Source organism: Chiloscyllium plagiosum, chromosome 12 (genome assembly GCF_004010195.1).
Source record: "Chiloscyllium plagiosum isolate BGI_BamShark_2017 chromosome 12, ASM401019v2, whole genome shotgun sequence".
NCBI lineage: Eukaryota > Metazoa > Chordata > Chondrichthyes > Orectolobiformes > Hemiscylliidae > Chiloscyllium > Chiloscyllium plagiosum.
In genome coordinates this window covers 65,602,215-65,614,011 of record NC_057721.1, presented here as the reverse complement: position 1 = coordinate 65,614,011, position 11,797 = coordinate 65,602,215, and the positions used below count along the sequence as shown (strand labels likewise).

Below are 11,797 nucleotides of genomic sequence, written 5' to 3'. Positions count from 1 at the left end.
CACCTATTGTACTCTATGCTACTTTCTCCTCACCCCCACCCTCCTCTCATTTATCTCTCCACCCTTCAGGCACTCTGCCTGTATTCCTGATGAAGGGCTTTTGCCCGAAATGTCGATTTTACTGCTCCTCGGATGCCGCCTGAACTGCTGTGCTTTTCCAGCACCACTAATCCGGAATCTGGCTTCCAGCATCTGCAGTCATTGTTTTATCTCGATTGGCTGAAAAGCCTAATTTTGTTCCTACATCTTATTGTCTTATGGCAAAAGAATGGTGGATAAAAACAAAACAAATCCAACCTGGCCAATTACCGCCCCGTCAGTCTACTGTCAATCATCAGTAAAGTGATGGAATGTGTCATCAGTCGTGCTATCAATCAGCATCTGCTCAGCAATAAAGTGCTCAGTGACACCCCGTTTGGGTTCTGCCAGGGCCAATCAGCTCCTGACCTCATTACAGCCTTGATTCAAACGTAGACAGAAGAGTTGAATTCCAGAGGTGAGATGAGAGTGACAGCTCTTGACAGCATGGCGGCATTCAACCGATTGTGTTACGTCATATATTGGATGGAGCTAATGTTAGTTCTTTCAGAACCAATACATTATACATAACTTCCCACTGCACAAATATAAGTGACAGTAGGTTAGAGATTCTTTCACATTAATCATAAAATCTCTCCTGTATTAGTAAAAAAAATCATTTTCTGGAATTATTTCATGATATATTTTGCATGATTTTTCAATTGTGCCAGATAGTTCATCAAAGGTGATATTTGATGAAAGGGCCTTAAGGTCAACGGGCATTCAATGAATGGTATAAAACCAAAGTTCAGAATAGATTGGTACAATATTACAGTACAGGAGCCAATCACGTTGACATCAAGTATTATGCTTCACAAACTATATGTTGCGCTATATCCTGTAGTCAGTATACTTCTAAGAAACACAGTACTGTAAATCTGTAAGCCATTAAGAAATGTGTTCATTATAGCATCTCTGTTTCACAGAATGTGGCCTCTTGGTATAATAAAGGTCTCAGACTCCATCTGAATTTAGATCATCTGAAGCATGACATGTAGACGGAGGCTACTCTTCATGGGAAAAAGTCTAGGACCAGAAGAATTAATGTTAGCTCAGTCACTGAAGTGCCTGGATATGTCAATGTGTGGGCTTTAATAAACAACATTTGTATCTTTCAAAATCATATCCCAATTTCTTTTGTTACAAAGGATGATGTAAATGTTGCTGCATCCAGTAAAAATACCCTGGTAGAGGAAAAGTACATATCAGTTTAAAACAAAACCAAATCGATGAAAGGTGATGAACAAATAAGTTGGCTCCATTACTCCAATAAATTGTTGATGGAAGTCAATAATATCTTAATACTCTAGAATTTCAATAACATAACAGCAGTAAACTGGTGTAACACTATTTCCCTATTCAAAATGGGAGGGAGGTAAAAATCAGATAATAATAGGCTGATTAGCCCAACATTTATTGTTAGAAACGTATTGGAATCAATTTTTAAGGAAGTAATAGCAGAATATTTGGAGAATCATAATCTAATCAAGCATAGTCCTGAATGGGAAATCGGGTCTGACTAATTTATTTTGAGGTTTTCAAGGAAGTCAGTGGATAGAGGGGAATCAGTAAATGTGTTGTGTTTGGACTTTCAGAAGGCATTCTTACAAGGTACCTCACAAAAGGTTAGTCATAAGAAGCAGCAGTGTTGGAGGTAGTTTTTCTTTTAGCATGGATAAAGAACTATTGGTCAGGAAACAGCAAGTGGGGATAAGGAATTATTTTTCAGTTAGTGACCCATGACCAGTAGGATTCCATAGGGGTCAGTTCTCGGACTGCAACTGTTTACAATATATATTAATGGCTTGGAGGAAAGAAGTGAATATACTGTAGTCAAATTTGCAGATGAGACAAAAATAGGGGGAAAGGCAGATTGTGAGAGAGATGCAAACAGATTGCAAAGGTTTTATTAGATTAAGCTAGTGTGCAAAAATCGACAACTGTAGCAAAATGTGGAAGGAAGAAAAAAAGAATTGAATATTATTTAAATGGAGAAATGCTGCAGAGATCTGTAACATAAAGGGACTTGGGGGAACGTATGCACGAAACACAAAGCTAGCACACAAGTAACCAGGAATTCTAATGGAATGTTGGCCCTTATTTCAAACATTTTGGGGTATAAGAGTAGGGAATTCTCACTGCAACTGTACATGGTGCTGGTGAGACCACATCTGGAATTTTTGTCTCCTTATTTAAGGAAAGATATCATTTCTTTGAAGGCAGTGCAGGGAAGGTTCACTCGGACGATCCCCAGTATGGAGGGATTATCTTATGAGCAAAGATTAAACAGATTGGGATCTACTCACTGGAATTTAGAAAAATGAGAGGTGATGTGTGAAATATACAGGATTCTTAACAGGCTTAACAGAGTAAATGCTGAGAGGATGTCTCCCCTCATGGGGACCAGTAGGCCTAGTCTCTGGATAAAGGCATGTTGAAGAAATTCTCTGGAGTCAGACCTTGAGCGTTGACAAACTTTATTGCATGATATCCTGGGGAGCACACCTTTCCTTAGTATGGTCCGGTGCTATTGCAATGTGCTCCAGATTGCCACGGATTTAAATAGTATAACAGATGCCGAGCTGACAGCTGCTCAATCAGACATCTGCTATACACCAGGCAGAGTCTGAGGTCAATCTTCTAAGAACAAGCTATTGTTCTCTGACCTTGGATCAATGCACACTCCAGATCTTACATCCACCTGTTGATAACATCTGGCAGGGTTGCGCTTTTGCTTAGTAGGTGGCTGCAGATAAACAAGCAGAAGTTATGTGGGAAAAAGTCTGGGACCTGAAGACATAGTCTCTGGATAAAGGCGCATCAATTTAAGACTGAGATGAGGAATTTCTTCTCTCAGAAGATTGTGAGTAACGGGGCAAGGTGAGGTTTAGGGAAGGAATCCAGAGCTTAGCACCATGACAATGTAAGGCACAGCCACCAAGGGTGGAACAATTATGATTAAGAATTAACAAGAGGCCAGAATTACAGATATTATAGAGGCTAGTGTGGCTGGAAAAGATTACAGAGAGGGATGAGGACATGGAAGGATTTGAAAACAAGGAGCATTTTTTTTCTTTTATTTTATTTTTTGTTTTTTTTTCTAACCCCCACACTACCGCCTAACTGCGGTAGTGCTTATTTTTTTCCCCAGCACCCATGTTGTGTGTGCAGGTGTGAGACACAGTGAAAGACACAAGGTGCACAAATCTTTATTCAAATTTCCACCACCAGGAAGAAAGGAAACACCCGAGTGGCCAGTGACAAGCAGTGCCCTTCACATCAAAGGGAAATGCTGTGTGATCAAACAGTGAAGGGGAGGGCAGGGATTAAATAAAAATAGAGTTGGAGGGGGGAATAATACACTCCACTCCCTGTGGCGCCCACCTCTCCCTGAACAACTTCAGGATGTTGGTGGCCACCGCATGCTCCTTCTCCAGAGACACCCGGGGAGAATTTTATTTTAAGAAGGCATGGCTTAATCAGGAGTCAGCATAGATCGGCAATAACATGATGAGAGCTGGGTGTATTCCAGTTTAAGACAGATAGTAGACTTCTCGACTTTCAGTTGACAGAATATAGAATGTAGGAGACCAGTTGGGGTGCATTGGAAAAGACAAGACTACAGGTAATGAAGGCATGAATGTAGGTTTCAGCAGATAATCTAAGACAGGGATGAAGTTAAGCCATGTTACAAAGATTTTAGAAATGGCAATATGAGGCTACCTTAAAAATAAAACATCAGCTAGAGTGGATCAGGAACGGGAAGGGAACATGGACATGACATGGAGTTGAAATACTCAGGAGGAATGATTTAGAATAGCGGATAGGATAGCATGGGAAGAGGTAAGGGATGGGGAAGATACAAGAGGGACGAAAGGAATGTGAATGGTATTAAATGAATGATATAGGAAGGATAACATAGAAGATGGGGATTTAAAGAATTATTGTTGCAAAATATACTAATTTCACCATGGATCTTTTGCTGGCCTCCATTAGTAGTTCCATCCTTGCCTTTCAATTAACTAGAAGAAAGTGAGGACTGCAGATGCTGGAGATCAGAGCTGAAAATGTGTTGCTGGAAAAGCGCAGCAGGTCAGGCAGCAGACCTGCTGCCTGACCTGCTGCGCTTTTCTAGCAACATATTTTCAGTTTCAATTAACTCGAGTACAACAACAGCATAACCCTATTAGAAGGCAACATTAATACTTTTTCTATAAAACTTGTAAGCCTTAGATTGTAATTGATGTATTCAACTTTATTAAATTACAATGTGCAAAACTTCACAAGGGATTATGTACTGAATAAATGTATTTCCAGGAATGAAATCTGAGCCTGAGATTTTATATAACATGCTATTTGTGCAACAAAATATGCATTGTTAACAGTGAAATTTCTAGTTCCATTTTGTGAATCCACTACTTAAAAAAAACAGACTAAAATAGATTTCCACTTAGTGGCACTTTGAATGCTTCACACCAACCCATCAGCCAATAAAAGTGCAACAATAATTACTAACAACCCATTACAAAAAAAACAAGCTTTTTTTCTTGGTAACAGCATATTCAAGGGCACTGAAACTTTATAAGTTAATTAAACAGTGCTGTGAAAATCACTTATGAACAGATAAGAACCAACTTGACCAAAATGGTAGCTACTGAGAAACTCGTTATACAGGTGGGTATATCAAGAATGAGTTTGCCTAATACAGCAGCTCTACCTCTAAACAAGGAAGCCTGGCTTCAAGTCCCACCTTCTCCAATAACAACCCTGGAAAGACTGAAGAAGAAAATATCCACGTGCTTTGTGGCAGGTATTTAGGAGGGAATTTTCAGAACCACTTTCACACAAATGTCTGTTAAAAACATGAACTTTATTCCCCTATAAACATCTCAGGGTGCAACTAGAGTTTTCACGAATCAGATTGTTATCAGTCTTTTATGAGGTAAAGGTATCAAATGGTATAGAGGTAACATAAGCAATGGGGCTGAGCTCCAGGTGAGTCATGATCTAATGCCAGAACTAAGTACAGGAATGAGGAAGCAAGCTCAGAAGGCCAAATGACCTCTTCCTGTTGTAACTGATACGCTTTCCCATACACATTGTAGTTATAATTAAACAGGCATATTAACATCTGATGACAAATCTTTGGCATTCTGATCACTAAAGGTGCTAATCGTTCACTTCTTAAGTCCTTATTTTAGAAAAAGTTTGATCCAAGAAAACAGGCTGTTTTTCCCATAAACTGATGTGCCAGTTCTCTCAGCTGATTCTTCCATGATCTCTGAAGTGGCATTGCTTGCTTCCAATAATACGCTGTATTCTTTCAATATGACAGCAAGCTCCTTCTCTGGGTTGAAGTGCAACATCTGCCTGTTCAGTAGAGGGACAATTAAATTGAAACGATCTACCATTTTATTAAGTTGCTTAATATCATCTCTGAACTGCTCACATTTTAGATTCCACTGTTTCTGGTTGGAGAGGGTCAGGGACTCACCAATCTTTCTTCGATAGCCTACCATATCACTCCTGAGCTTCTCTATAGTTTGTTTTATTTCTTTCTGCCGGACAATCCATTCTGGTTGATACCCATTTTCTATGAGTATCCTGTTCAGGTTATGAGTCATGGGATCAATGTATGGATACTGTGAAAACTTTTGCAGTGGCTTCCCTTTACCACTTAGATTATCAAATTCACCTTTGGCCATTGATTCTTGGATGAGATCTTCCACCAGTCGTTCCACTGCTTGGGTTATCTTTATTTTCCGGCTCTGCTGGACATCTTTCACCATCATAGTGTTCTCAAGCTCTGGATCTTGCAACTTCTGCTTTCTGTAGTCCAGGACCTGCTCCGTGGCACGATTCATCCGAAATTTTCTGTACTGTTTCTCTCGCTGACTTGGCGTCCCAATGCCAATGCCTTCGAAGCTAAGGTACTGTCTATGTTGAGGTGCCACATATTTGGATGGTTCTTCTTCGTCATCTGATCTTTCATCAGACTTTGCCTTTCTTGTCTCGGCTATATGTTTGACGACAGCCTTGTAAGCTTCTTTCACCTGGATGAATTTTCGAGGATCTGCCCCAGAACCACTGTCTGGGTGGTGCAACTTTACCAGTTTGAGGTAAGCCTCCTTCACTTCGTCATGGCTGCAGTTCTCCTGTACATTAAGCAGGCGGTAGCAGTCTTGGAGGCTTTTGCTCATGAGTTTGTAACCGGAAAGCATCCTAACGCTTCCACTGCAGGTGACGACACAACTTCTCTTCGCTGTTAGCATATTGTCGCCGCACTGATTGATGTCTAATACCGTATGGGAACTGGGACACCGCAGGGAACCACTTCAACTTGCACTTAAGAGAGATATAAAAAAGAAACATTGCATCCCTTTCTGGGATTTACAGGACAGGATTGAGTACATGTCGTACCAGCAATGAATCAGATTTGTCTGTCACATTAAACAAAGCTGTTGACCTACTCCAAAAGCATTCAGCAGATGTTGGGAACAGTGTCGGGAAACTCAGTTATAAAAGCAAGCTCTGAAATCACCTTGTGTTTTTGGCCCTCAGCTAGGAGCCATGTCTGTTGTGGATAGTGAATCCTGGGAGCTGTAGTTTTGCTCTTCAAAAACACTTCTTGAAAACTCCAGGTAGAGCGCTCTCAACTGGGAGAGATGGTGAAGTAATTGATGCAGTAAAACTGCGGGCTTTCGAATCTAAATTGTTCCAGAACGGGGTGGTAGAAGTTTAAATGAAAACGCTTAAGCAGGAAACAAAACCCATTGGCAAATGCTTGGGTGCAAAACCCAGGTGTTGTCAGGAACGAGAAAAATAAGTTTTAAAAACAAATCAATGCAAAATACTGCAGATGTTGGATCAGGAGAAAGAGACTTTATTTCAGAAGAGAGAACTATCAAGAATGTTAGCTCAGCTGTGGACCAGGCGGAGAAATTGTGTGGCCAGCCGTCTACTGGGTCTCACGGACAAGGTAAACTTAGAGAGGAACCCAGAGAAAGAGGCAAGCTCAGGTAATAGAGACTAGAACTAAGAGATACAGTTGAAAAGAAAATAACTCTCCCGTTTAAGGGAGTCATTTTTTTCTCGGGGAGGTGTGGGGGAGGACGGTCATTTGTATGTGGAATTCTCTTCCCCAAGAAAGAGAGGCTCATTTAATTTATTTATGGCGGCCTTAGATTCTTGATAGACAAGGGTTATGGGCAATTACAGAAATTGCTGGAGAAACTAAATAGGTCCAGCAGCATCCACAGGGAGAAAGCAGTTAAAGTTTTGAGAACAGTGATCTTTTTTCATAACTGATAGTAGCTAGAAAAAGGTGGTATTTTATATGGGATGGCGGGAAGGAGTGAGCAGTGTGGTGGAGATGGAATATATAGAGAGAGAAAGTCAGTTAGGTAGACAAAGGATGCGCTGATGGCCAGGAAAGGAGAAAGTGAGGAGTGCAGATGCTGGAGATCATTCTGATGAAGAGCCTATGCTTGAAGCACTGACTCTGCTGCTCCTCGGATGCTGCCTGACTGGCTGTGCTTTTCCAGCACCACACATTTTTACTCTGATAGCCAGGAAAGGCGAAAATCTGATACATGGGACTAAGAGTGGGTGAAAATGGCCCATGTCATAGGGGTGGGTAAAGGAAATGGAAGCAGGTGTTCAGACCCTAAAATTGTTGAACTCAACAGGCTGCAGTGGAAGACTCCTGAAGGCTGCAGTATCTCCAAGTGGAAGATGAGGTGCTGTTACTCCAGCTTGTGCTGAACGTTGCTGGAGCACTGCAGCAAGCCCAGGACAGAAATACTGGCCAGGGAACACAGTGATGTATTGAAGTGGCAGGCAATTGAAGCTCATGTCATTTTAGATTTGGTTTGAATTATTTATTGCCTAATGTATTTTGTTACAAAATGTAGTGAAAGGTATTATAGTGTCGCCACTCTGGCACCATCTTAAAGCACAGAAAAATAAACCAAAATATAGAATATTGAGGCTGAAAAATAAAGAAAAAGTGTTCAACCTTACAGTCCTTCTTGGAAAGAAAATTGCCACTCTTTGGCACCACCTTGCCCCCACCAATACCCTCGTCACAGTGGGTCCTTGCTGGATCTCACCAATGCAGATGCCACCAATCTGCCGGGTACCACACCAACTCAAACTCTACTCCACCGCCGCCATGAGCTTGTGTTTGAGCCCAACTCACCGATGTAGCCACTGCCAATGCTGCAGGGACTGGTAGTGGGCCCAAACTCATATCTGCTGCAGGAGCCATGAGCCTGCCCTAGGCCCAGCTCGTCGATGCAGAAGCCACTGGGAACCAAACTTTCTCTGCCTCCGCCACCATGAGTCTATGCTGGGCCTACTTGCTGGCGCCAATTGCCGTTGCCTCAACCAAGCTCTTCAACAAGAAGTAAAGAAAATAACAAAGAAAAAACATTTAAAAGAGGAAAGAAAGCAACAGAAAAAAAAGCAGAGTGGACAAGCCTGTGTTCAGAAACCTTATTCCACCACCATCTTACATGTTCCACAAATACAGTAGACTAGATTAAGTGAAGTGCACGTAAATCGCTACTTTGCCTGGAAGGTATACTTGGGGCCTTGGATAGTGAGGAAGGAGGAGATAAATGGGTAGGCATTGCACCTTCCGTGGTTGCAAGAGAAGGTGCCATAGAGTTATGGGGATGTGTTCAGAGTGGAGAAGGAAGAATAAACCAAGGTGTCCTGGAGGGAACTGTCCCTGCAGAAGGCTGACAAGGGAGGGGAGGGAAATATGTGTCTGTCAGTGGCATCCCACTGGACGTGGTGGATATAGCAGCTTCTGATGCTAGTGGGGTGAAAGTAAGGACCCAAGGGAACCTTGTTGTGGGTGGGAAGAGAAGGTAGGAGGGAAAGAGTCTGGAAGATGGGTTGGACATGGCTCAGGGCCCTGCCAACCATGGTGGTGGAGAATCCTCTGTTGAAGAAAAAGGTGGACATTCCTGAGGTCCTATTGTGGTACATGGCATCATCAGAACAGATGCAATAGAGATAGAAAAACTGGGAAAATGGAATGGTGCCCAGAAAGCTGGGTGTGACACTAGAATGAAATTTGCCACCCTTTGGTGCCATTGTGCCTCCACCGATGCCGTCACCACTATGAGTCCTTACTGGATCTCACCAATGTAAATGGCACTGTACCACACTGGCTCAAACTCGACTTTTCCACCGGACAGTTACCTGTGCTCCTGATGAAGAGCTTATGCTCGAAACATCAACTGTCCTGCTCCTCGGATGCTGCCTGACTGGCTGTGCTTATCCAACACCACACTCTTTGAAAGGAAATGGAGGAGATAGATTGGGTGAAAGTGAGCACAGGGTGGAAATTGGAAATGAAATTGATAATTTTTTAAAATTCTGAATGAGACAGGGAAGCAGCGCTGATTATGTCATCAATGTACTGGAGAAAGAGTTGTGGAGAGGAACCAGAGTAGAATTGGAACATGGACCACAGACCAACCTCAATCTTATTCATTACTGAAGCACTCTTGAAGGAGTAAATTGTCTATTTCTGTTCCCATGTTCCTGTAAGAACAGATTAGGATACTCAGAGTTACTGTACTTAAAATAACAGCAATGAGTGACCTTGTTGGGTGCATGGGAGGAGTTCAAAAGAGGCACAGGAGGAACCTGCACACTGATTTCAGAAAGAATCAAGGATGGCAGCACAAGTAGAGGGCATTAAAGAAGGTGCAAAAAGAACAATTCAAAAATGTTCCCATTAGAATAATCAGTTCAAATTATATTTAAGATAATCATGCACAGCCCACAATTTCTTTAGTACACTCTAAACCACTTTCTTATTCAAAAGCCGAGGTGGCACGGTGGCTCAGTGGTTAGCACTGCTGCCTTATAGCACCAGGGTCTCAAGTTCGATTCCAGCCTCAGGTGACTGTATGTGTGCAGTTTGCACATTCTCCTCTGGGTGCTCTGGTTTCCTCCCACAGTCCAAAGGTATGCCGGTTAGGTGAATTGGCCATGCCAAATTGCCCCATAGTGTTAGGTCAATTAGTTCGAGGGAAATGGGTCTGGGTAGGTTACTCTTTGGAGGGTCAGTGTGGACTGGTTGGGCTGAAGGGCCTGTTTCCACACGAGGGAATCTCATCTAATCTAATCACTGAACAACTGGGCCCAGTGCAACTTCCAATTAACTTGTTGAACCACAAAACCAAAAGTGAAATATTGTCTGAAACAACTTGACTGGACTGAGTTGCTAACCATTAGAAACAGAGCAATCATTCAACACAGGAGGCAATTTGGAATATTCTACTTGTTCACCCCTCTTGAGATTTGCACACTTATCCTTTTCAATGATATATATCTTAGCTGCTTATCTACCAAAAAATTACAGTTGAACATTTCGAACCCAGCACAAATTCAAAACTAAAATTCCTTCCATCGAAAAGTTGATCACGTTGCTGCATTACAAAGCAACATAGAGAATGCTGGTGAAACTGAGTTGGCATAGCAGATCTGAAGTCATACCACACTTGAAACATTAACTCTGTTCCTCTTTTACAGATGCTGCTGAGTTTCTGCAGCATTCTCTGTGTTTGAGTTCAGATTTCCACCATCCGCAGTATTTTGATTTTATGACGGAGCAACATGCTCGGAAATAACTTGGTCTCTGCTCTGCACTCTGGCCAAATAAGAGCAAACTAGAAACTACAAAACCCATAATCCCTTCTGCTCATAACCAAATAAAAAAAAACACTTTTTCTGAAATTAAAACTAAGTTTACTTTGCAAATATTGCTTTTATTCTCCTTCATTATTCAGGTCACGAAGTTAACAAAGTAATTTTAAAAACTGCTCCCGTGCCGTATGGAGCGAACCCCCCACCATTCAGTTTCAAGCCTTGATGATTCGCTGTGTTGAGAGTTTACAGTTCAGTCATTCTTACGCCTTTGCAGGCAGCGCCATCCACGTGAGTATATGCAACTTATACTTTTTAAAATTGATTTTGCTTCCTGTTATAAGCACGTGTTTTATTGTTACATTTCAGTAACAAATCTTCAGTAGGCGAGATTGTGAACAGCTAGCTATCAGATTTGACTTTAATGTGTTCCATTCCTGTTTATTCGCGCCAGCAGTAAGAAGTAATACAGCTCGTGCAAAGAAGACTGTGTAAAAGGTGGGGGTTGGCTAATTCAGTAGCGAGCCTGGAAGTTTGCTATTTTGCAAGACTTAATGTTGTAGTTATGGTGTCTTGAACTCTGTTCCTTTGTTGCAGTGATAGACTTGCTCATGCATGGGTCTTATTTACTAATGTTTTCAGTGGAACCTCGTAATATGAAATTTCAAAAAACAGTGCAAACAGTGCATTGATATAATGGGAGAAAGTGAGGATTGCAGATGCAGGAGATCAAAGTGGAAGTGCTGGAAAAATGCAACAGGTCAGGCAGCATCCGAGGAGCAGGAGAATCGACGCTTCAGGCATAAGTCCTTCATGAGGAAATTACTGATTTACCGGGATGTTAATAGGGCTACCAAGGTTATAGTTATGAGAGGTACTTTTCACTGGAGTGGTGAAAATAAAAGATAACCTGTCTAATTTGACTTCTGTTAGTTTTAAAAGATGTTCAAGATTATTGAGAAGGGTTATAATAAGGTATGAGGAGAAAGTGAGGACTGCAGATGCTGGAGATCAGAGCTGAAAATGTGTTGCTGGAAAAGCGCAGCCGGTC

General features: G+C 41.8%; 2 protein-coding genes across 3 annotated transcripts in view; one reads left to right on the top strand and one right to left on the bottom strand.

Annotated features, from left to right (window-relative positions):
* Window positions 1-4,343: 4,343 nt before the first annotated feature.
* On the bottom strand, window positions 4,344-6,719 carry dnajc28 (DnaJ (Hsp40) homolog, subfamily C, member 28). Its single transcript, XM_043701292.1, has one exon. The coding sequence runs from the start codon at window positions 6,348-6,350 to the stop codon at window positions 5,271-5,273; it is 1,080 nt and encodes a 359-aa protein (XP_043557227.1). The 5' UTR covers window positions 6,351-6,719; the 3' UTR covers window positions 4,344-5,270.
* A 4,143-nt stretch (window positions 6,720-10,862) lies between these two features.
* The window catches only part of gart (phosphoribosylglycinamide formyltransferase), a 42,705-nt gene continuing 41,770 nt past the window's right edge, over window positions 10,863-11,797 (top strand). The window contains exon 1 of one of the 2 annotated variants that reach the window (XM_043701290.1): window positions 10,863-11,037. The gene's annotated coding sequence lies outside the window, so the exon portion shown is untranslated. Of the gene's footprint in view, window positions 11,038-11,139; window positions 11,245-11,797 lie in introns of those variants that run through there. The other variant, XM_043701291.1, reaches the window with a different exon arrangement.